Below are 26,452 nucleotides of genomic sequence, written 5' to 3' on the forward strand. Positions count from 1 at the left end.
CGATTGCATCAAGGCTTTTTGACTTTGTCAGGAAACCTCTATTTCAACTAAATAAAACAAATGTTTTCACTAAATTATAAAATGCTCAGGTTGAAATTATGACCTCTGTGTTGTTAGGGTCGGTTTCGACCCAGTTACAAAAATAAGATTATGAAGCAATAATTAGAGCCACAACTTAAATCGTAAGTGCACTGTCGGCAAACACACTGACAGCCAGCTCCTCTCCTAATAATGCGAGTTCTCATATTGCCTTGTTATCCAGTGTACCTGCACAAAAACAAAACAAGTAGGTGAAGCTGCTCCAGACATGTGTGGTCAATTCAGTATAGAGTTGGTGACTTGCAGAAGGCATATCTCCAATGTGCAGCATGCAAAAATGAAAATAAGATTTTCAGTGAAAGAAGTTCTGGTAAAAGTTTTAGTGAAAATGAGGGACAGGACACAGAGCAGTATGGAAATACGGATGAGCAGGTTTCTGAGGAGGAAGACAATGTGTAATATCATCCAGAAGAAATAGACACAACTGATGAGTCTGATGAGGAGGTCACTGGTGGTGAAGCTGATCCCGCTGAAAGGCCAAAACTGGTAAGATCTGTTGGATCTGTCTCAGTACCTCATGATGTACATGATAGCAGGGCAGCTTCTGAAAATGTCATCAAAATGACCCCTGGAATCACAAGGTTTGCTGTGACGAGAATCAGTGACCTCAACACATGTTTTGAGCCATTTATGCCATTGAAACTAAAAAGATTCATCGTTGCTATGACAAACCTTGAAGTAAAAAAAGTCCTTGGCAACATGAGGAATACCTGGATGCTTATAAGGGTGTTCTTCTTTTTGCTGGAGTGTACAGATCCTGCAATGAGGCCACTGATCATCTCTGGGATGCATCGATAGATGCAGAAATATTTTCCGAGCAACAATGTCACTTCAGACCTTTCAAATTATATCAAAAGTCCTCAGATTCTACAACAGAGATACCAGAGCAAGATCTGACATGCCTGCTCCCATCAGGGATGTCTGGGGCAGATGGGTGCAGCTACTTCCACTGATGTTCAACCCAGGGCCAGAGGTAACAATGGATGAACGTCTTGTCCCTTTCCGAGGAAAATGCAGCTTCCGGCAAAATATACCCTGTAAGCCAGGGAAGTACGGCACAAAAATCTGGGCAGCCTGTGATGCTAAAACCAGCTATGCCTGGAATCTACAGATTTACACAGGCAAAGCTGCGAGTGGCATCCCTGAGGGAAAACAAGGAAAATGTGTTGTCCTCAATATGACTGCTGGACTTCAGGGTCACAATATCGCTTGTGAAAATTTCTTTATCAGCTGTGACAAAAACTTCTCAGGAGGAAACTTACCATGGTGGGCACAGTGAAGAAAAATAAATCTGAGCTGCCTGCTGAAATCTTGCAGGTGAAGAACAGGGCTCCACCTGACACTTTCCACAAAGTTTGCTTTTACAGACACCCCCACTGTTGTCTATATCTATATTAAAGTTCTATTGATAAAAAACCCTACTTTTTAGCCTTTTTCTTGGATTAAATACATATAGGTCAAAATTTACCCGTAACACCATAGTTATTACTATAGTTAATAATATTAAAATTAATAGATAAATAAAACACATTATCCAAGAGATTTGTTCTAATAACCCTCAGTAATAGCCAGGTAACACAACGACCTTATAATTCTCTTGAGCTTCATTTTATAATTTTTTAAAATTGAAATCAAGGGCTATACTGACAAAAAAAAATGCTCTTTTTTACAGCTTATTTAAGAAATGGGTCAAAACCGACCCATTAACATAAGAGATGGTAACAGAAAGCGAACACAAGAGGAAGGTTAATTTGTACTTGTTCGACAGCAGTGTATGGGAATTTGATGTACCATGGGGATAAAAGGCTCCAAAAATCCAAGGGTGGTGAGGACCTGGACATGTGGTGGAATTGGGTTTGATCGGCGTGTTTTGCTCTGCATATTTGCAGCAGCACAGTCCTTGGCAATCTAAATCGCGATGTCAGCCATTCGTCTGTGTCCGCAAGAATATCTACACGGTCTTCCAAGAGCCTGATGTGCTAAGGCATCCAAAAGTAGCAAGTCAGCCGCTGGTTCCACTTCCCATTGACCTTGTTATATACAGAGTCAAATTAACCTTCAATTAGTGCATAATTTAAGTCCAACAGAATAATGTCAGCATAATTATGGGATATAATGTATATACTTATTTATGATTGCTTCAAAGTAATTAAATATACAATCCATTAGTCAAGCAAACTTGAGTCCAATAACAGCGGACTATTTTACGAAACTCCTACGACAGCTCTGGATCACTCGTAAATTCTGTTCGTACCCGAAAGAAAACGTAAAATACGAAAAAAAATTGGTAAATGCTTAAATTCTCTTACATCACTCGTCTACATTACTTCCATAGTTTGCAACTCTGCTATTAGCAGCTATTTTTGCAGGAAATTCTAATTAATTTGTATCAATGACTACATTGACTTCACTTACTTGAAGTACATCACAGCATACTAATTTGAGAAAAATAATGGTCACCATTTTTCAGTTTTCCAGAAACTTTCATGCTTCAGAGGGGAATTTGAAATGAAGTCTTAGGTCTGCATTGCTTAATCACCATTTTTCTCCCTATGGTAGAATTGGATGCTCTGCTATGTCTACCAGCTTAACCATTGTTATAATAATGAGGAAATCCTTGGTTTGCTACCATCTTACCTACATCCCTCAACAAAGGAATGTTTTTTTTTGCTCCTGGAACTTATTCCTATTATCGGTCCTGAATATTGGTACTAAACGGGGAAATTGCATACAGACATGCCTGCTCCATCTGCTTGTAATCAAATAAATTAAACGTAAGAGAGCTGGGCTCAGGTAACAATTTTAAAGTACTTTGAATCAGTAAAAATATCTACAACCAGTTGAGTCTTCCTCCAAATTATTTAGATCTGTTTGATCCCTCATGTTGATGACCTGTAATTAAAACTGGATTACTGGAAGACTCTGATCATTATATTTGGTCTCATGTAACTGTTATACCAATATCTGCACGCCTGTTCATTGTGCTGCTGAAGGCCATGACCAGAACACGATTGTGAAATTGATACTTCACAACATTTTCTGGTTAAATAAAGCACCAATGGGAGAGAAAAAGGTTCGGTTAATTATTGCAAACAAACAAGGTGTCACGTTTGGGTGTGGTGTACGTTGTGTGTGGCGTGGAGAAGGTAGGACCCGGATACAGATATTTCCAAACAATACTTGATTTATTCCAAAAATAATTCAACAAAAGGCGCAGCTGAGCCGGTATACAAAACCTAAACTATGAAAAACTTGGCAAAAACAAAAACCTGACTATGACTATGATAAACAAAAGGACAAACCTGACACGAACTTGACTTGGCATGGCGTGAGTGACGTTGAGGATCTGGCAAAGTGCATGGGCAACCTGGAAACTAAAAACTGAAGGGGGTGAGTGCAGCTGAGGGGAGAAAAACAGGTGACGTGAGTGAGACTGATGGTAGGGCAAGAGAAACTAATGAAAACATGGCAAAAACTAAAGACTAAACAGTAACTTAAAACTTAACAAAACTAAGATGACAGAAACATAAAACATGACAGAGCTGTAAAACATGACACAAGGTATCTTTAAGAAGATTTTTTGGGGGGCTTGGGTCGACACAACATCTTTTAATGATTTGTAATAATTATTGCATAAATGTGCAATGTTGTCATTGATACTTTTTTTTCTCCTTTGAGTGGGTAGTCTTTACAGACACATATTCAACCCCCTACATGGAGAAAAAAATATATAGAAAACAGGCCAGGAAATACACAAGAGTCTTGAAGGTGATTTGAACACCTGACTAAGAACTCAAAAAACAACTTTATCAGATGATTAATTACAAAATAGCTTCAAAGTCTGAGGCTAATCTGTATGACAACAACAAAAACACCACACAAGTAATGATATGTTAGTTGAATTTTGGATGAGGGCAATCCACTTGCAGTACCAAACTGTGAAAATACCCTGTTACAGGTTAAAGCCTTGGATTCAGAGGTTAGTTAGAAAACCATGAAAGATAAGTATAAACAGTATGTAAAAATATCAAAAGTCCAAATCACCATTAGGTGTTAAAATGGTTCTTGTCAGTTTGTGTTGATGTATTATTATTTATATATATTTAATATATTTAATATATTATATATATTTGGACGTTACCGCTGAATTAACGTGTCTGTTGTCATAGTTAGATACCTCAAAAGTTCCAAAATCACACAGAAATCATTTCAGCAACACAGAATCCAAAACAGCGTGGAAATATTTTTCAAAGGTCAATGTTTTCATTAAAAAACCTCAGTCGGAACTCAAAGAGAGCACAAAATGTCTAAGGCTAAGGCTTAGACACTAAGGCTGAGCAAATCTGAACTACTTTACTTTTACTTTATACTGTTGAGTAGGTTCATTTACAGCAATGAACAAGTATTTTTATATTTTAAAAATGTTTTGTGTTCCTCAAAATCAGCTATGAGGCTTCATCATTTGCAACATGTCTGCTGCTCTCTCTGTGAGCTGACACCAATGGGCAACCCTGTCCAGATCTACGTATTTGCTGACATGATAGGACTACCATCAAAAAAAAGAAACTATGGAAAAAGAAAAAAGGAAACTAAATAAATTAGGATCATCAAATGAAGGGAATATATTAAAAAAAATAATTAATTTGATATATTTTGATGTATTCTAATTTATCAATCATTTTATTTTTCATTTTTACCTCCGCCAAGGAGGTTATGTGATCGCCCGAGTCTGTTGGTTTGTTTGTCTGGATGTCTGGATGTTTGTCCATTCGCTGCAATCTTGCGACCTGCCACAAGGTGGCGGGGCTTGGTTGTTTCGTTGTCGTTCAGGGAGGGGTAGGAGGGGGTGCGCAGGGGGGAAGGTAAACACAAATGGAAGCCGTTTCTGAGAAGTCGCATCTGAAAGATAGCATCTTAACTTTGTAAACCTTTTCAATCGGAACACGAGCCAGCTGAATCTATGCACAAGTTTAAGCAGACGCATCGCTTTCTCTCCGACGTGGTGGATTACGACGTTAATCGTTGCAGACCATTCACTACAATATATGGGTGGATAAAAAAAATGCGCTTATAAAACAAAGCTTCATTGGCTGAGGTCTGCACTCTCTGAGTGCATTTCTAGTTTTTTAATACTTTTCTTTGCTCTATATTTTGTTACTTTTCAATTGCTTTTGCTTTAATATCTGTATATCTTTAGCTACTTTTCAGTTTTCTCAGTTGCATTGGCAATTTTGCACTGGTTTTATTTTTACTACTTCTCAGTTGGTTTTGCTATAATTTTAGCCTTTGTCATTTGTCAATAGATTTACCTGTTTCTACTTTTGAGAAATGAAAATACAGATACAAGCGTCTGGTCTTCAAACCTACAACCAATAGTCGGTCTGTGTGTTAGCAACTAGACTATGCCTACCTATTAACTGGTACATCTAAGATTAGCCAGCCATCTTTTTCTTATTCCGGGTTGTGTGGTGCTGGAGTCTATCCCAATTGTCATTGCCACAGATGGACTAGCGACCTGTCCAGTGTGAGGGCCACATAAAGACAAACAACCATGCATGCTCACATTCACATTCCTAGGGTCAATTTTAGAATCACCAATTATCCTAACCTGCATGTTTTTGGATGGTGGGAGGAAGCCAGAGTACCCGGAGAGAACCCACGCATACATGCAAACTCCAAACAGAAAGGCGCCTGCCAGGATTTGAACCAGAAACCCTCTTGCTGCGACGGTGCGAACCACCACACCACTATGCAGCTCTGAGTTTTAAGCCAGTACAGATCATTTATTCCTATGGCAATAATTTCGAAGCACTTAGAGCAGAATGCAGTACTGTCTTATACATGCAACGTGTGACACAGGTGCCTATGGAAGAGGCTAAATATTATAGATTGTGTATATGCATATTATGTTTGCAGCAGCATTGTTTTGTGGGTGTGTGTGTGTGTGGGTGGGTATGTGCGCTTTTTATATCTTTCTATGTTTAAGCTCCAAAAACGAGGAGCGCATTATTCTCGTGCGGTCCAACATGTTTTGCGGGTCCCAAATGTTGGGCCCAAAATCTTTACAGGGATTTTTGATGGACAAAGCTTGGTTTTATGGTTAGGGTTAGAATTAGGTAATTTAGTAGCTTTTTAAAAGGTTTTTGGGAAATACTGGCTTTAGTTTGACAGTGGACAGACAAGAAAGGGGCCAAACAGAGTAAGGGAAAAGATGCAGCAAAGGCCCCCTGACCGAGACTCGAACCCTGTACAGCCTCTGTACGTGTGGTGTCTGTTCAACCATACATTGATACACTATATTGCCAAAAGTATTTGGGAATTTTCAACCATTTTTCCAGAAGCTTGTTTGTGAGATCAGACACTGATGTTGGAGGAGAAGGCCTGCCACACAGTCTCTGCTCTAATTCACCCCAAGGGTCTTCTATTGGGTTGAGATCAGGACTCTGCAGGCCAGTCAAGTTCTTCCACACCAAACTTGCTCATCCATGTCTTTATGGACCTTGCTTTGTGCACTGGTGTTGGAACAGGAAGGGGCCATCCCTAAACTTTTTCCACAAAGTTGGGAGCATGAAATTGTTCAAAACCTCTTGGTGTGCTGAAGCATTCAGAGTTCCTTTCGCTGGAACTAAGGAGACAAGCCCAGCTCCTGAAAAACAACCCCCCACCATAACAACTCCAATCTTTACACTTGGCACAATGCAGTCAGACAAGTACCGTTCTCCTAGCAACCGCCAAACCCAGACTCCTCCATTAGATTTCCAGATGGAGAAGCGTGATTTGTCCAGTGGCAATGCAAACCGTTGGATGCATGCGCTAAGGCTTTGGTTCAAAACAGAGGTGCATGAAGTGAAAAACAGGAGCAATTTTGAGACGAGATGGGCAAAAGCAATCGACAGATAACAAAGACTTAAAGGCGGGGTAGGGTATCTTTTTCTGGAACATTTTTTTTAAATATTGCTTGAAATACTCTTCACACCCTCATTGCAACCAATTAATTAAAAGTTTTGACACAAATATGAGAAGTTTTAGTGGCCTCTAGAACGTACAATCTAGGAAAAACAGTATCCGGATGCCGTCTATCAAACTGCAATCTGCTCCTCCCTCCCCCTCCCCCTCCTTCCCCCTGTGCACGTACCCTGCTCCGTGAACGAAGCTTGGCAGGAAGCTAAACAAGAGCCAGCTTGGCTAGCACCTAGCATTATTATACGTATAGTTAACATATACTAAATACGGCAACGATCGATGCTTGCTGTCAGAACAGCGCTCGTGCACCTTCGTGTACTCTAGAGGCGTGCCTTCGGGGGGAAAGTGAAGAAAAGGGTTGGGACTTTTTACCGGTGTATTTTCAAACTGCAGCTTCGCTGGACTCAAAATCCAGGATCTCCTACCCTACCTTTAAGTAATACCAAAACCAATATGAAATGGTAAACATAACTGAGCAATTTTTAAATAGTGTAACTGTACATAAGATTGTATGCAAAACAGAAAATTAGTGTGCACCTTGTCTCTTGCCCAATGGCAGATGGGACAGCATCCAACCCTCCGGTGACCCTGAATAGTTTAGCAAATGGATGATGTCTTACAATGGTATGGCTTTTTAGTATTTGGATGAAACACCCAGTCTGGAAAAGAGACTGGTTTCTCTAAAGATACTGAGAAAAAAAAAAGAAAATAATAATAATTTATGTGTCAGCTTGGTGTTAGGGAGGACACGGATGCGGACTTATGAAAGAAAAACTGGGTTTATTTACAAAAACAAAAAACTAAGTACAAACCGGATATAAAAAAAAAACTTAGCTGGGAATAAATACTTGGAAAACAAAACAAAGAACTTAACATGGCATGGATAAATAAATACTCAGCTTGAAAACACGACGTAGAACATGGGAAAACCTGGTAGCATGGCATGGATGACAAACAAAGATCCGGCCAACAAAGAGGGGAGACTGGAAACTAAATAGGGAGTGAGAGTGATTGGAGAGTGAGTGCAGCTGAGGGGAAAAAACACAGGTGAAGTGAATGAACTAATAAACAGAGTGCAGGGAAACTAAGACATAACTAAACTAAACATGGACTGAACACAAAAACATAACCTAAAACATGAAACTAAAAATGAGAGTCCCTGGGCGTGACAGAGCCCCCCCCCCCCCTCAAGGGGTGGATCCCAGACAACCCTTAACAGTCTGAGGGTGGGAGAGAGGGGCTCGAAGCCGGTCAGACGGGGGACCAGAAACAGGCATGTGGTACCGGCTTCGGGCAGCAGGAGGCAGTGGTCTGGCGGACGCCCAGACCTCTGACGGCGTGGCAGGAACAGGCGGAGGTCTGGCGGACACCCGGACCCCCAATGACATGGCAGCAGGCGGACGCCTGGAGGACGCCCAGACCCCCGATGACGTGGCAGCAGTCCGGCGGACGCCTGGACCCCCGATGACGTGGCAGCAGGCGGTGGTCTGGCGGACGCCCGGATCCCCGATGACGTGGCAGCGGGCGGTGGTCCGGCGGACGCCCGGACCCCCGATGACGTGGCAGCGGGCGGTTGTCTGGTTGGCACCCAGACTTCCGTTGGCGCGGCGGCAGGAGACGGTTGTCCGGCAGTCAGACTCGTGGTTAGGCCCTGTGGCCTCTTGGTCAGGCACTATGGTCTCTTGGTCAGGCACTATGGTCTCTTGGTCATGCTCGTGGTCAGGCCCTGTGGCCTCTTGGTCAGGCCCTGTGGCCTCTTGGTCAGGCCCTTGGTCAGGTTCTGGGTTGGGTTCGGGGTCAGGCCCTGTGGCCTCTTGGTCAGGTTCTGGGTTGGGTTCGGGGTCAGGCCCTGAGGCCTCTGTGGCTGGGGCCAGCTCTTGGACGGCTGGGGCCAGCTCTTGGACGGCTGGGGCCAGCTCTTGGACGGCTGGGGCCAGCTCTTGGACGGCTGGGGCCAGCTCTTGGACGGCTGGGGCCAGCTCTTGGACGGCTGGGGCCAGCTCTGGGACGGCTGGGGCCAGCTCTGGGACGGCTGGGGCCAGCTCTGGGACGGCTGGGGCCAGCTCTGGGACGGCTGTGGCTGCTGGGTCTCTGGACACTGTGGCTGATGCTGGGTCGCTGGACTCTGTGGACTGAGATGTTGAAGAGGTGAGGGGGGAGGAGTAAAGTGCAGCTACCTGATACGGCTCCATGCCAAAGATGTCGAGCGTTGCAGTGCGCTGCATAGTCCTCGCCTTCCCCCAGATGCGAGACAGGTCCACAGGCCAGGTCTGGAGAACTTGTTTTGCTAAAAAAAAGTCAATGAGGTCATTGGCCACGTCCAATTTCCTCCAGGAGGTGCTGTCCTGCTCAAAGCAGGAACAGAGGTCCTCGGCTAGCCGTATTGCGGTTTTAAAGTCCGCCGCGTCCATGGTAGGCCGGATCTTTCTGTCAGGTTGGTGTTAGGGAGGACACGGATGCGGACTTATGAAAGAAAAACTGGGTTTATTTACAAAAAACAAAAAACTAAGTATAAACCAAAGGCGCGGCCGAACCGGATATCAAAAAACTTAGCTGGGAATAAATACTTGGAAAACAAAACAAAGAACTTAACATGGCATGGATAAACAAATACTTAGCTTGCAAACACAACTTAGAACATGGGAAAACCTGGTAGCGTAGCATGGATGACACACAACTAAGAGGGGAGACTGGAAACTAAATAGGGAGTGAGAGTGATTGGAGAGTGAGTGCAGCTGAGGGAAAAAACACAGGTGAAGTGAATGAACTAATAAACAGAGTGCAGGGAAACTAAGACATAACTAAACTAAACATGGACTGAACACAAAAACATAACCTAAAACATGAAACTAAAAATGAGAGTCCCTGGGCGTGACATTATGGCCGAATTCAGCTGAAATAACCTGACCATCAAGATAGACTATAACAGAAAACCTTGTTGGAGTAAGTTTACACTGCTCATTTTGATGTTTTACTTTTGAATCAAAATATAAAAACTACTGCTCTGGATATGGAAGCCGTGATGACTAGGATCTATGCATGGCTGGAGAACCTGGTGAGGTTTGAGAAGTCTCATGGAGTTAATAACACCTTGGATACTGAGGTTATGCCAAAGTCTGACTGCCAGTAGGAGGAGACTTACATCCTCATTTTGGAGGACTTCCTGCTTTACATCTACGAACCTTTGATCAATATGCTTAACCAGTGCTACTTTATCTCCATCCCCTATGAAAAATGCAAAAAGAGAAAGTGCTCTAGGAACTACCTGGTGCCTGACCCCCCTGGTCTGTTTGATGGTCACGTCTGACCCATGTATTTGAAATACAAGAACATTTGTATTTTGTAGTTCAACATGTCACATGTATAAGACTGCAATTGTGATTGACACTGACACTATGAAAAATGTGAGTTAATTAAACTCGTTTGCTACCATGCAGGCACATTTTAGGGGGAGAAATTCATATAGACAAGAAAGGGCCAACTGAAACAGGACTAATGCTATTTACAAAGTATATGCTATATTCTACATGTTATTTTTATGAATTTTTATGTTGTAGAGTTGTTAAATTATTTTATCAATGGAGAAATTGACCAGCCTTGCTTTGTTGTGTACAGTAGTAGATCAACCCTCATCTTACTTTGAAGCTCCCAGCTCCCAGAAGTGACGTCGACGCAGCTTTAGCAGCAGAAAAGCTATCAGGCTTGTGTTGATAATAATAAACTCCTGGACTATTTTCAAACTTCCAAATGCATCGTTTTGTGAGTACAGACCATATTTGTTCTACTGTAGAAGTTTGGTGTCATGGCATGTGATTTTAGTGTGGTAATTTTGGAGATACTGCCAGGATCCATTAACCCTTGTACGAAGCTATTCGGGATAACTCAGTAACTCAGCTGATGTTCAGCCAATATCGAAAAAACTTCGGGTGGGCTACTTGGCTGGATATCACGGTTCAAATGACCCCAGGTTGAATCTACTCCGGAATATCGCTTTAAGACTTCCTGCTTCGTCCTGCGGACGCTTACTCAGCTTGCTCTCTACTTGCTCTCTACTTGCTTTGCTTATTTTATTGATTTTATGCTGATTTTTCACTTTTTTTCCACGTGAGCCTATCTGCGATAGCTTCTGGACACTTATGAATATCTGGGATTAAAGTGTTTTTAACAGAAACAGCAACTTTTTTTATAGTTCTTTATCTTCAGCGTTCCGTGTGCGTGACCTACACGCAGCTGAAGCCTAATTTACAGTGTCCGGGCACCAAGCATTCAGCAAAAACTAAATAGCCTGGAAAGGGGCTAACCGTTAAGGCTGATTTATGGTCGGAAACCAGGTCGTCTGCGTGTGTGTCGCAGTTAACGCAGACATGTCCTCCCCCCCCTTACGCAGACACCTCCCCAAAATTGTAAAGGCTGATTCATACTCGGCGCAAACGCCCAACTGTTCTGGCTCGAGAACCATTAATGACGTCATCGAAAGCGCCAGCCCCTTCACAGTTCCTTCAGCTCATTTGCGCCGAGAATGCGTCACATTTGCAGTTCTCTCCAGACCAGCGAGCGTCACTGTTGAGGAAACAAGCTGAAAAGCATACGAAGAAAGCATACACAATGCCACCTGTGGTGTCACGTCAGCAGAGGCTGGCACATCTGATGCGGAATGAATTTACTCTGGGTGTAGAACTGTATATGTATCTCAGAGCTAAGCGGCTGCGGCAAAAACAGAAGAGAAGGTGGAATGTTCGTCCTTTGCAACAAGACGAACTTTGTCAAACGTTGTCCCAGTGTAACTTCATAGACGTGTCGTACAGATGTTTGTAGAGGCGCATCCTCTCGGTCACCGCGGTCTCTGCAGTGTTCATTTTTTCTTTTTCTTGGTCAGCTGTTTCCGGTGGAGCGCGCGCAAAGTCAGAAAAAAAGTTGTGTGCGCGCCCTTGCGCCGTGCGAGGATTTTCTTGCTTGCGACGGGGGGCGTGGCGGAATTTTGGGACACGTGACCGTTTGCGCCATTTGCGACCAGCTTGTATGAGCGAGGTCGCGCCGAGTAAGAATCAGCCTTAACTCACCGCAGACAGTGCCGCAGATATCGCCGCAGGGAGGAAAGAAAGGAGGCCTCTGATTGGTCAACTCTACATCTGCTCTACACTATGCGTATTTCTGGTTTGCTAACCGGCTAATGGTGACGCTAACCGTGCTAACCGTGCTAACCGTGACGATTCTTTCGCCTCTCTGCCAGCTCCAGTAGTAGCAATATTTCTTCTATTTCTAGATCGATCAGCTGCATCTCAATCAAAGTGCGCATTCGTCCAGTCACCATTGTTGTTGAATGACCTCCGTAACCGGAAGAGAAACACGCCACCCACCACACCCACAATCCTAGCTTGTTCGTGATTGTCCCTCTTGCGTTGTGGCGTGGGATTAACATAGCGCAGACCGCGCTTCAAAAGTAGGCATAAATCAAAAATAACTGCGTCATGTCTGCGACAAGCTCACTGCGACTCACTGCTGCGAGAGTATACACGGCCTTTAAGGCTAATGAGCAGCAAGATGCCTCCCTTCTCCACAGATGACTACTACAGCCTCCTGCAGAAGATTGCAGTACTGGAGATGAAAATTCATCGCTTAGAAGTAAATGTGGAGGTAAATGGACTGTGTGGAAATGAAACAACCTTGCCATTCATTCAGAATAGTGGAGATGAGCAAGCTAACACACAGCTAAGGAGCACAGATAACACGACCAAGAAAGCAGACTCTATAATAAATCATCTAATAATAATCCTCCCTGGAACCGTCTCGGTGCAAAACCAAAAAGTAAATCGTGTCTCCTGGAAGTGGGAGGACGTATCACAGGCAGAGCACAGCGAGCTGAAATATGTGAAACTGACTGGCCTTCACTTCCCACGAGACAGAGGAGCTCTTCTGTCCCTGTACACAGGAGGAAACAGGACTGGACATCTTTGAATGGGAAGGTTAACAACAAAACTTCCAAAACAACTGAGTGTGAAACTGCAGAACAGATTTGCTCCACTATCGAAGGACTCTGGATCTCTATTGGATGACCATCCATCCCAAAGCGGCAAGGCAAGGACTGAAAACCTGTCAGAAAGTAAAAGGCCACAGGGAAAGCTAAAGGCTGGACCTGAAACTCTGATTGTGGGTGACTCTGCCGTAAATTATGTACAAAGGATGTGCGGTAAGAACACTAAAGTCCTCTGCTTTCCAAGGGATATGGTCAACGATATGAAGGAGAGAATTCCTGAAATTGCAGATGAATATGCAACTGTGACAAATATCGTTCTGCATACAGGGTCAAACGATGTGTCCAAGCAACAATCTGAGGTTCTGAAACGGGACTTTATTGGATTGTCATTGAGCTCGCTGAATGCAGCTGTATTCATCAGTGGACCTGTACCCCTTGTCAGAGGAGGAGAGCAAAGATTCAGAAGGTTGTTGGCACTAAATAAATGGCTTTTATCGCCAGTCCATTTTATTAATAATCTAAAAAAAAATTGGGAACGCAGGTGTTCTGCCCTGAATATGTTTAAAATACACTTTGAAATGTTGATTCAGTTTTCTTTCTTTATATGTATTTTTGGCGCCTTTATTTTGAAAATCCCTCGACGAACCAGAAGTAACAACGAAGAAAACGTTTATAGCCGTTTATAGCCGTTTACAGCAGTTTATAGTAGTTTCACAGCCGTTATGCAGTTAATCTCCCAGAAAGCAATGGTTTTTTACATCGAATTCAATGCAGTCAGAAATGCTGACTTATGTGTAAGATATTAAAGGAGCAAGCCGCTCACTTCCTGGCTCTTTGAAAAAAGGAGTTTGGCTGGCTGTTTATCTGTGTTCACGCAAGAGCAAAACACACAGAGAGAACAGTACAGCAGGCATCTTTTTAAGGCAAATGGATTTCATTTTAAAAAGTCAGGGGTGAAACTGTTCACCTTCAACATATTTAATTTCCTACATCATCCATCTGTGCTCGGTGCCAAGACTGAGATAAACGAGGAGTTATCTCATAGAAAGGAACAAACAAAGCCCAGCAGAAACCTTGAGGAGGAACTCCATCTGCCCCCACCCGGGAAGAGCTTCGGAAAGGAGAGACATCGGAGGCAAGGAGAGGGGTCCTTATTCTCCCCCAACCCTCTCAACAGCACCAATTAACAGGACCAGGGACCGGGACCTTCCCCAGCCCCCCAAACCCCTGACAGGTCATCGTCCTCCTCACCCTCCCTTTCTCCCTCCTCCCCTCACCTGAAATTCACTGCGCAGATGATGGAGCGGGTCAACGCTGGGCTCAGAGCTGTAATTAATTCAATTCAATTCAATTCAGTTTTATTTATATAGCGTCAAATACAACAAATGTCATCTCAAGGCACTTAAATAATTAAGTCCAATTCAAGCCAATTGGAATTCAATTCATTGTAATCATAATTATTTATAAAATAATTCAATTCATTCATATAGAGCCAATTCAAAAACTATTTCCTAGCTAAGGAAACCAATAGATTGCACTGAAACTTGTCTTCAGTCCAATCTCCCGTCCTGAGCGTGCCTGAGGTGACTGTGGAAAGGAACGACTCCCTTTTAACACATTGACTCCCAAGTCACGTAAAACTACGTTTTACTGCCCATGCGCTGGCTCCCAAATTTTAAAAATACGTTTTTACGTTTTTTTTATGGATTCTGAATCTATACATTCTTAGAATCCCTCCACCTACTTGGTGGTTTTATGAACATGTAAACTCCTTTGACACAAGGACACGACGCAAATCCTCTGACCCGGATATGTAAGTATCTAAAGTGCGACAGGCTGAAAGAGCGCTATATACCCGATATCTCAGTTTGTTGTTGATTTTGGTGGATACCCGCCTTGGTTTAGCTAAGGATAGCTCGCTAATGGCGGCACCTAGAGACACGCAGTTTTGACCCACAAAGAGTTTAAAGTCTCAGCTTTCAAACGAGCCATAACATGTTTCAGTGGCCCTATCACATAATATGCTGTGACTGTACAAAAAACGTCAAAAAATGGTTTAGAACGCTGGGATTCTACGACATAATTCCGTAAACACCGCCGGTATTTAATGTGTTAACAGGAAGAAACCTCTGGCAGAACCAGACTCAGGAAGGGTGGCCATCTGCCTCGACCAGCTGGGGTTTGAGAAGACAGAAAAGGGGGGGAAATAACCACTGTAACACCATTCAAATGATATCTGTTGGAACAGGGAAACACGAGTTAATGACCACAATAATGTCACATATACATAATATCAGAAGTCAAGACTACAAAGACAGCATGAGCCAGAGAGAAACAATGAATGGTAAACAGAATGCATTCATAAAGTCTATCTCTTTGTAACACAAGAAGAACCAGCATGGTGGGAACTACCACACCAGACACAGACTTTAGCTGCTTTCGGACAGAGCCGTTCTAAGAACGCAGTTATCAGAACTGTCCTACTCGAATTTCGTTCTGATAACTGTCCTTCCCCAGCGGAACTGTTTCAGTCTGCATTCGCACATGAGTCGGGACCAGGTCGGGACTGACGCGCTGCACGCAGCCGTCTGCGTGACGTGTTAGCCGTTAGCCGTTTAGCGCCACATTCAACAACAGAACAAAGCAAAACCCGGTAAAAATAAGGAGAGAAGAAAAACACAACAAAGAAGCTAATATGGAGAGCTAGGAGGCCACCGTGTTCATGGTCTGCATGATGGTGATATTAATCATGGACGATCACATCAGGCGTCTAATATCGAGGCTGGAAGAGCTCACAGAGAGAGTCAGGAGATACTTTTTCATTTCATGAAGGAAGAAAGGAGAGCAGAGCGCTGCAGACAAATGAGACCAGTGTAAGTTTAACTTATTAAACACCCGCCGGTTGTCTCTGTGTCTTATGAGGAAACATTTCAGCCGTGATAGCATGACATGGGGCGTAGCTACCGACCACCACACACATTTTACCATATTTACGTTTATCCTTAGCCAGCAGTTTTAAATAGGATTCTACGTTGCCCGCTCTGGCCCCTGGAATCCATTTGATTATGACCGCTGGTGTCTCTGATGCCACGTTTCTGACTATAGAGCTGCCAATTACCAGGGTTTTGTCCTCAGCGGGTGTCGCTGAGTGGTGAAAATCTATTTGAAGCATGGACAGGTCGATGGTGAACAACGGGCTTGACTTTAGAGCTATGCCTCTTCCTGACAGTCACCCAGCCACCCTGTAATCCCAGCTGCTCGGGTTCTGCTAGGGGGAGGCTAATTGAGCTAGCTACGCTAGGTGGCTCCACACTGGCTAAAGGGACCTGGCTCGCTATCGGTTGATTTTCAACAGTGCAGAGCCGAGCTTCCAATTCAGATAACCTCGCCTCCAAAACTACAAAAAGACTACATTTGTTACATTGCTCCATATAAATCACAAAAAAAACTAAATACTCACAAAACTAGCGGAGCAACTGCAGCTTGCAGCCAGCTTGACAGCTTGACATTCCAGAATTAAGTCGTAGAAGAAGACTTAAACTTATTAACTATCTGATATTTAGGTTGATTTTCCACCTATGTTCACAGACATCAAGATGGCGCCCCTGTGTTTGGCTGGCCATCTCTCTCTGCTAAGCGTATTACTGTTTTTCTTGTTTTTGCTGTCTGTTACACGGAGTGTGTCACCGATCCAGGTGTATGATCGCCTGACACTTCTTTATATTCGTAAGTTGCTGGATAAACTGCCAATTTGCGGCTCTTACGGACACTCAAAGAGGCCTCCGCCTTTCCTGGAGTCTTTACCACTGCATATATGGCGTCTTCCTTGCTGGCTACCTCCTAAAAATCGCAGCAGAAAACGCGGAATCGAGGGGGTGTCTTCGTTAAATTGAAAAGGTATCTGACGCCCCCCCTCCACGATCCACGCCGTCCACCAGCCGGATCCTCCACAGGCTACAATGGCTATGACTTGCAGGGATCCACGGAGTACAGGTACCGGTGGCTCCGGCCGGTTCTCCATGACACCGGGGTGGTCTTTCCGTGTTGTGGGCTGGTGCGGAGCTCCCAGTGGGGCTGTGTGCCGGGGAATCTCCGCCTGCTCAGTCGCTTCTCCCACCTGACTGACTGTCGATCGGTTCACATGGCGCTGATAAATACCAGATCCCTCGCAAATAAGACATTTATACTGAATGACTTTTTTACATCACGCCACCTGGATGTCCTCCTGCTGACAGAGACCTGGTTGAAACCAGGTGATAACAGCGCCTTTTCGGAGCTCCTCCCTCCCGGCTGCTCCTTCTTCAGCCGCCCGCGGGCTACCGGTCGTGGGGGCGGTCTGGCTGCTATATTCAAGGAGAGCTTCAGATGCCGGATGATAACCGCTAGCAATTACCCCAGCTTCGAGCTGCAGCTGTTCGTGATCAACGTCACCTGTCCTGTGCTGTGTGCCACAGTGTATCGCCCACCTGGATTTAATAAGGACTTTCTTCAAGAGTTCTCTGAATTTTTGTCCGATTTTATCCCAAAGTTTGATAAACTCTTGATCTGTGGTGACTTTAATATTCATGTCTGTTGTGCTGACAATCAATTGGCCAATGAATTTAAAGGCCTTTTGGAGTCCTTTGATCTTACACAATCTGTCAATGCACCAACACATGACCGTGGGCACACTCTCGACCTTGTCATCTCCCGTGCGCTTTCAGTTTCCCACAGACAAATTGTCAGGTTGTGGTGTTAGGGAGGACACGGATGCGGACTTCGATAGAAAGGTTGTTTTATTAAAGGGGAACTCCGGGGCATTTGAAGCGCGTTTCCATTGCTAGAGGTTGTCAAATACTGACAGTAGGACACAGACAGGTGCAAATCTGCGCTCCCTGTGTGGAGATCGCTCTGTTCGCACACCCTGTCATGCGAGGCTAATACGTGGTGGCTAAGGGGCAAGCGCTAACCCTTCCACGTAAAACAACAACTTGCACACTGCAGAAACGTCACACCACTTTATAACCCATCCGACAATAAAGTCACAAGCCTTACCATCAAAACCATATGCATGGTTCTCACATTACTGGCATGGGGACGTTACAAAACAACTTTATAAACAGCATGTAACTCACCGGCTGGTTGTAGGCTCGCGCATGTGAAAGCCCAAAAGAGCCGATTGAGAATAATCCCATATACAAAACAATTATATTCTCTAGAAAAAATGCGTTCAAGTATTTAAAACATTACAACAATACATGCCTAGTAATATTGTTGGGATATCAAAGCAAACATGGACGCCATCAACACAAAGACAAAAGAGTGGAAACAGAAATGGGAACAAAAGGCAAATAATCAGACGCAGAGAGACTGTGGCCGATGTGGCCGTAAACAAAAACATGCATGGGAAGACTGCCCAGCAAGAGAAGCAGAATGTCGTAAGTGCAAGGAAAAAGGACATTTTGCTGCAGTTTGTCGCACAGGGAATGCCGTAGGTCTGCGTGAAGTCACAGAAATTCAAGACACAGACACTGATGATTATTATTTTCTAGGAGACATAGAAACTGAAACATCAGAACCATGGATGGAAAGAATCCAACTAAATGGGGAGAATGTAGAGTTTAAACTGGACTGTGGGGCAGATGTAACATCAATACCAGAGAGATTGTACAAGGCTGACAGAGACGGCAAGCTGCAGAAGGCAAAAAAATAAAATCTGCGCTGTTAACGCTGTCGACGCTGGGAACCCTGCTGTGCTGGTGCTGCTGGATAAGAGTGAACTTAAGTGGATACACTCCAGCATACACCTCTCTTGTTGACTCCTTGCAGTGTCAGTCATCTCACTAGCTAAAAAAGGCTGAACTTCTGAACACATTCACACACTCACACACTCACACCTTCACTGCTCAATATTGAACTGAACTAAATGGTTTTCATTGTGAATGCAATTTTTGTTCTTTATGTGGTTCTTTATGTGGATTTTGCCATTGAGAATATACTGATATATTGATGATTTAAAAGGTTATGTTGGGTCAAGTTTTTGATTCTTGGTTTTTAGAAAACATTCCATTTTCAGATGTCTTGGTGCATATAAATAGTTTTGTGAAGTGTGATACAGTGACATGGACATGTATAACAAGGATAAGTGAATAAGTAACAATATCTGTATTTGTAGTAATGATAATAATATTTTTGTGATGTTTTAATACAGAATGTGAGATGTGGACAGTAATGTTCAGGAAAAGAAGGATTGTTGAGTTTGTTTATTCAAAATGAGCAATGATAATAAATGTTACAAAACACGAGTAGCTCTCGGCCATTTTTATTTTGTTAAAGTAGCTCTCAGAGGGAAAAAGGTTGGAGACCCCTGCAGTAGACCATGCAGTCCTTGTATCCCGCCTTGACCAGTATATAGGCATCCGTGGCACCGCTCTCCAATGGTTTAGGTCATATCTGTCAGGCAGGAGTTTTACTGTCATGATTGGTGACCTCTGTTCCTCAGACTCACGCTTGTCCTGTGGGGTACCACAGGGTTCTATTCTCGGCCCTATTCTATTTTCTTTATATTTGCAATGAGGACAAGACTGAATGTATTTTATTTGGTACTTCATTGATGTTAAATGCTTTTACTTTAAATTCTGGTTCTCTGGCCCCGCATTTTAAATCTCATGTGAAAAATCTTGGTGTTACATTTGATAGTGGACTGAAGTTTGACAAACAGATCAGCTCAGTCGTCAGCACAAGCTTCTTCCAGCTCCGCCTGTTAGCAAAAGTGAAGCCCTTACTCGGTTGGCAGGACCTCGAAAAGGCAATCCACGCTTTTATCAGCTCCAGACTGGATTACTGCAACGCTCTCTATGTGGGCCTCAGTCAAACCTCTCTCTCACGTCTTCAACTTGTGCAGAACGCTACTGCCCGATTTTTAACAAACACTTCTAGGCGCGAGCACATTACTCCTGTGCTATCGTCTCTCCATTGGCTTCCGGTCCGATTCAGAATCGATTTTAAACTCCTTTTGTTTGTTTTTAACGCCACTAATGGCTTGGCACCTTCTTATCTGTCGGACATTTTAACTTTTCGCAACTGCGGTAGAGCCCTGCGCTGTTCGGGTCAGCTTCTTTTAGAGGTCCCAAGGTCGAGATGTAAAAAGTGGGGTGATCGTTCCTTTGCCATTGCCGCTCCTAGACTGTGGAACAAACTGCCCCCTGACATCTGCACCATCACTGATCTCGGCCTTTTTAAATGGAAGCTTAAGACCCACCTTTTTAGACTGGTGTTCCAACTCTGATTAGGGCCACTATGCATCCATTCTATCCGCTCTTTCTTAATTATCTTAATTTTATACAAATTTTATTCAGTTCATTTTATTGCACTTGTGGAAGGCTTTTAATGCCCTGCAGCACGTTTAGCACTTTTAGCACTTTTACCATTTCTGAATCGCGTTTTATGTTTTGTTTTATGTATTGTTGTTTTTATCCTGTTGTAAAGCACTTTGAGTACCAGTTGGCTATTGTAAAGGGCTATATAAATAAAGTTTGATTGATTGATTGATTGAACATGAGTTAAGTGTTGTTATCATTTACACTGCTGTTAATAACACTAGTCACAAAGCTGCTCAATACATTACTTAGAACGGATTTCACAATTACCTTTATTTATATACATTTATGTAAATGTAAATGTAAATGTACTTTATTTATACAGGCCTTTACAGATAATCCTTACAGTGTACCAAAGTGCTTTACAGCAGGTAATAAATAAAGAGAAGAATAAGTAAAAACAATAAAAGAACAGTGAAAGCAATAAAATACAACAAAATCGAATAAGATTGTTGTGGAGAAATTAGAGACGAGTAGGCTGTCGGTCAGCAGTCCATTGGGGAGTTTATTGAACAAACTGTCACAGCAAATATGCATATAGAATGTACAAAATGTCCACCATCTTCCTACTGTGAACCAACTTTATACTGGTTTAATCATAACATGCATGCATCATCCGGCCCCAATCTCTCTCTGCGACGCCGAGCGTCTGCTCTAAATGTAAACAGCCCATACTACCTTTTACCCATATTCATATGAGCCGAACAACAAGGCACAAGATGTAACTTGGCCAGATGTCATGAGGATGTCATGACATCCTTCTCCCACATGGTCCCCCCTGAAATCACTTATCAGTGATTTAATAAAGAGATAATCTAAAATGAAAGAAAATTATCCCACATAGTTAATTAAGAATTAATTAACATAATCAACACTCAATCATCCTAATAATTCTACAATATCAATCAACGGGACCATTTTGAATAACTGAAAAGGAATATAAATATGTGTACTCGAATCACATTAAATGATTAAATTAAATCAAACTATATTGAATTCAACAACACTACAAGTTTTACATTGTCATCACACTTGTCCACTGTTCGCAGTGCATAGGTGCAAAAAACCCACAGACTGCTACTTTCGTAACTCATATTCTTATCTTGGGAAAACTCACCTACGGCCCAACCCCACTTGGCGACCGACCACTTGACCAAAGGTCGCACTCCGAACAGTTGACTGACACAATTGGCAATGGACATATCAGTGATCAGTTTTGATTGATAATAAACATAGAATGAATACACGACCATCAAACCAATTAATCACAGTTTCGTATCAAGTACAATACATAAAATTATGGATTATCACACACCCAAAGTAATAAAAAAGCAATGTAATGCAGCTTCTTCCAGTCCCGTCCCATCTCCCGTACCCTGGGGTCGTCTGCTTCTGGCCAAACATCCGTCCGGCTGGTCTGGAACTGCTAAGCTAACTCTTGGAGGAGAGGTCGCCAGTACGTCACTCCCAATCAAAGAGATCTTCAGCATCTCTTCTCCCTATCAGACTAACTGTGGTTCCACCCTCGAGGAAAGAATCTTGTGAACCGTCCGTTGGTAACCTTCATTCATTGGCCCGCTCTCCCATGCGTTGGTCCTCAGACCTGGTCTCGCATGGTCATCTGCCTCCTGGTTTGTTCCATACTCCGTTTGAACATCACTTGCAGCAACCACCTTCTCAGAATGGGTATAATGCAACACACCAATAGGGCGACCATTATGAATATTGACAATATAGCTAATCCCGCCTTCACTGCCATCGCTCCCCACTCTCCCAAAATCCCATCCAGACCAGTCCACCACCCTTCACTACCACCAGCATTACTCTTCAGCTCCTCTTTCAGCTCCCTGATCTTAAATAAAATAAAAGTGTCATCATACTACTGGGTATTATGTATATTATATTATGTATTAAAGGGATAGTTCGCCTCTTTTGACATGAAGCTGTATGACATCCCATATTAGCAATATCAATTATGAACATTGACTTACCCCCCGCTGCGTCCTGTGAGCAGAGTTCCAGCCTCGTTTTGGTGTTGACGAAGGTAGTCCAGCTAGTTGGTTGGGGTCGCAAAAATAAAGCGTCTTGCTTCTCAAAACAATATGCGTTCAAAAGAGTGATACATTTGTGTCACAAAATCGTTCATCCAGAAAAAGTCAGACCTCACAATCGCTTGGCGCTATTTTTGCCTCCCTTCATATCAATGCGTACTGCTACCTGCCGATAGCTGCACCTGTTACGGCGTTTGCTGCTCGGTCTGCACTTTGGTCTGCACGGTTTACACAGCCCGTAGTGATACGAAGGGAGAGAGAAATAGCGCCGAGCGATGTGAGGTCTGACTTTTTTTGGAGAACGATTTTGTGATGCAAATGTATTACTCATTTGAACGCATATTGTTTTGAGAAGCAAGACGCTTTATTTTTGCGACCCCAGCTAACTAGCCAGACTACCTTCGTCAACGCCAAAACAAGGCTGGAACCCGACTCACAGGAAGCAGCAGGGGGTAAGTCAATGTTCATAAATGATATTGCTAATATGGGATGTCATAGAGCTTCATGTCAAAAGAGGCAAACTATCCCTTTAATATTTATGTATATTAACTTTGTCAAGTGTTTTGTATTGTGATCTGGTGTTCATAGAATCTGATCTGCTTAAAACAGAAAGTATAAATCCTGATTTATTAGTGTCCATAAATACCGCTAAATGCTCCAAAGACACTTACTATTTCATATAAACTAGGCTCAACGCTAGGAGAACAAAACAAACACTGTTTGTTGTGTCATTTTTTATTTTGTGAAGCTAGACTGATAAACTGTCTGCCTGTACAGTGGTCCTCAACAGAAATTCAGAAAATACAAGAGGGAAGCTCAAACATATATTGGAAGAGGTGTTTAAACATAATGTAATGTAACGTTGTGGTTCTTTTGTGGCTCTCTGGCTGTGGATAATCAAACCAATTCTCAGCTCGAACCAGCCTATTACCTACGCTGAACCAGCACTGGAACTGCTTTGGTCTAAAATGAGTTTAAAGTGTATATATATTTTTCCAAGTCTTTAAGGTTTGTCATCTTATAATATATTCACTGTATTTTAGGATCAGTGACTACATGGACCTGACTCCAGTGGACATTGTGGGGAAGAGATGCTACCAGTTCATTCATGCTGAAGACGTAGAAGGAATCAGGCAATGTCACCTAGACTGTGAGTACTAACACCACTTGAGTTCATATAACCAGCACCATAGTACCTCTTAGAAAGATCTTCACTGTTTGGGTTGAGCTAAATCAGCTAAAGATGACCTGGATATATTAAACCTGCTTCGCACTATAGGCCCCTGATTGATTTCTTCATTGTTGATAGACACTTGGATATCATTAGATCGCATTGCCTGTGAGTCCAGCACTATGTCCTCATATTTTTTTTTTCGTTGATGGGGAAAAAACATTACCTTGAACATTACCTTGTGGTAATCTTAATTTCACCACTGACCAAAATTATGTACCTCAGTGAAATATGTCCTGGTGTTGCAGGCTGTATGGTAGTGGAAAATGAGAATTCATAAATCATGTTACCCAGGTGCAATCATTTGTATGTAGGGTAAAGAGAATCATCAGACTTTCTGGAAAAGAGGACACCAAACTGAAAAAACATCCTCTTCAAAGGTTTACCCATTTAAGTGCCACAGTTGTAGAAGTGCAACAAGCAACCATACTGAGTGAAACAGGCTAAAAGCCTCCAGGTAGCACAACAAATCTAGTTTCTACTAACCACCTCACACCACTGACGGAAGATTGGACTGAAGATACGTTTTGGTGCAATCTGTTGATTTCCTTAGCTTGGAATTTGTTTTTGAATTTGGCTCTATATGAATTAATTGGATTATTTTCTGTTTCAATTTATTTAATTGGATTTGATTGGATTATGATTACAATGAGTTGAACTCCACTTGGCTTGGACTATATTATTTAGGTGCCTTGAGATGACATTTGTTGTAATTTGGCGCTATATAAATAAACTGAATAGAATTGAATTGTCACCACTAGGTTACTTGGATCATTTCCCCAAATTTGTACTTTTCATTCAAAATGTGAATCGAAAGAAATACAACACCATATCAGTTGCATATGCAATTATGCAGAAGTGTTTATTTAGAAGATGTCCAAGTGAGAGTTTGAGAGAAAGAATGAAAAATATTGAACAAGAGAATATGTTTTGTTTCAAATCTTTGCTGATGAAGAAGGGTGAGAATTTGCCCTTCAAGAGTGACGGTTTGCTATTAGACCTGAAGGCTTTGTGTTGCTCCTGGACACAGTCAGGGCCACTGACAGACCGTGCTGATCCTTTGGGTAAATAGAGTTGATGTTAGCAGGCCATTGTTGTCCTCCTCGTGAAGAGAAGCCTGGAATATGGGAAGGGGCTGCAAGAGAGGCAGCTGGGTGACCTCTGTCATCAGAGGTCCGACAGGAACCAGAGCAATATTGCAGTCTCAAGGAGGTTTTACAAAGTGGAGCTGGGGGTGTGGCTAAGTAAAGTCGCAGACTTTCAGAGCAAAGTCCACTTTACTTGACAGATGAATTACTTCAGTTTTTGATGTCTCCAACAGCACAATACAGAAATTGATACACCTTGATATCATCTCCTGATACACAGGAAAAGGTGCATGAGGTTTACTTGGATAGTTATTTCATATCTATAACAAATTAATGACCAGATAACAACGCTGGTGTGTGTGGGATTGTGATGTAATCATTGAGGGATGTCAAGGGGCCTGCACTGAAAAAAAGAATCCTTTGGATTTACTTGATTTTAATGTTTACATCAGTCCCACATGATACAAATGTGGATAACTGACAACATTTCCTTCTTTTTTTCAATGAATTATTACTTGTTAAACCAACATATTTCAATCATATTCAGGTATTTAAAATAATCAAGTTAAATTAACTTATATTTTTAAGATACTGAAACACCAATTAATTAAGTAGTACGATTTTATCATGTTCAGGATACCTGATTTTCAAATATAACAAACTTGATTTGTTAATGCTAATATTATTTAAATGTATTATGTAAATTAAAAATCATTTATTATTATAATTTTTTATTATTTCTTCACAACCCAGGTTAGGTCGCATTGTAGACATCAGGAGGGGTGTCAGGTCCACCTCCTTTTCACGGCCGAGGTGCCCTTGAGCAAGGCACCGTACCCCCACGCTCCCCGGGCGCTGCGAACGGCTGCTCACTGCTCCAGGTTGGCATCTGTCTCTATGAGTGTGTGACCCTGTGCATGTGCATATGTGTGTCAACAGGTGCCAACCTGGATGGGTTGAAAGCGGAGGACAAATTTCGTGTGTATACATGACCAATAAATGATCTTAATCTTAATCTTAATCAGTTTTGTGTTGTGTACAAATACAAAAATCGAACCCGATTGCATTCTTCCATAAAACTTTGGAAATCACACACACATACAGTAATTTTAGCATAGAAATACAAAGGTCCATTCACATCGTCAAAATATTCTGCTGTTGCACAAAACTAGCAGTAGCAAACACTTGGTTGTTTAGACCAGCGATATTTAGCAGAATAAAGCAAGTCCGCCCAATCCGTCCTCAGAGGGTTAAAATGTATCCCAAGGTAAATGAAGATGCAAATTTAGGGCTTAAATAAATGTGAGAGTACCTACCCTTTACAGAGCCTTTGAATGTATGCAATGCAAAAGGGAGAGTGAACCTGTGAAAGAAAATATTTAGCATCAATCGGGTGTCTCAATAAACACACACACACAAAATCCTAAACATGTCATAACTTCATACAAGTTCTTATTTCCCTTCCTCCCCCACCCGCCATAGACACAGTCTGGTGCAGGGGCGAAGTTTGATTAAATTCACTCAACACAGCCGGCTTGCGGGCTCAGCAGAGAAACACACACTGACACTTACTGTCTACAGTAAATTAACTAGTGGGTGTTAACTAAAGTTCCCAAACATGTTATGCAAATAGGCTATAAGTACACAGAGTTAACAGGCTTGTTATATGACATTACTGTTCGAAAACA

The 26,452-nt window shown here is 42.6% G+C and overlaps 1 protein-coding gene across 2 annotated transcripts in view; it reads left to right on the top strand.

The window, feature by feature from the left end:
* The window catches only part of npas3 (neuronal PAS domain protein 3), a 424,371-nt gene that overhangs the window by 352,629 nt on the left and 45,290 nt on the right, over window positions 1-26,452 (top strand). For both annotated transcript variants that reach the window (XM_075448043.1, XM_075448044.1), the window contains exon 9: window positions 23,489-23,595. In XM_075448043.1, the coding sequence (XP_075304158.1) occupies window positions 23,489-23,595 (107 nt within the window). The remainder of the gene's footprint in view (window positions 1-23,488; window positions 23,596-26,452) is intronic.

The sequence above is a fragment of the Odontesthes bonariensis genome, chromosome 17 (genome assembly GCF_027942865.1).
Source record: "Odontesthes bonariensis isolate fOdoBon6 chromosome 17, fOdoBon6.hap1, whole genome shotgun sequence".
Taxonomy (NCBI): Eukaryota; Metazoa; Chordata; class Actinopteri; order Atheriniformes; family Atherinopsidae; genus Odontesthes; species Odontesthes bonariensis.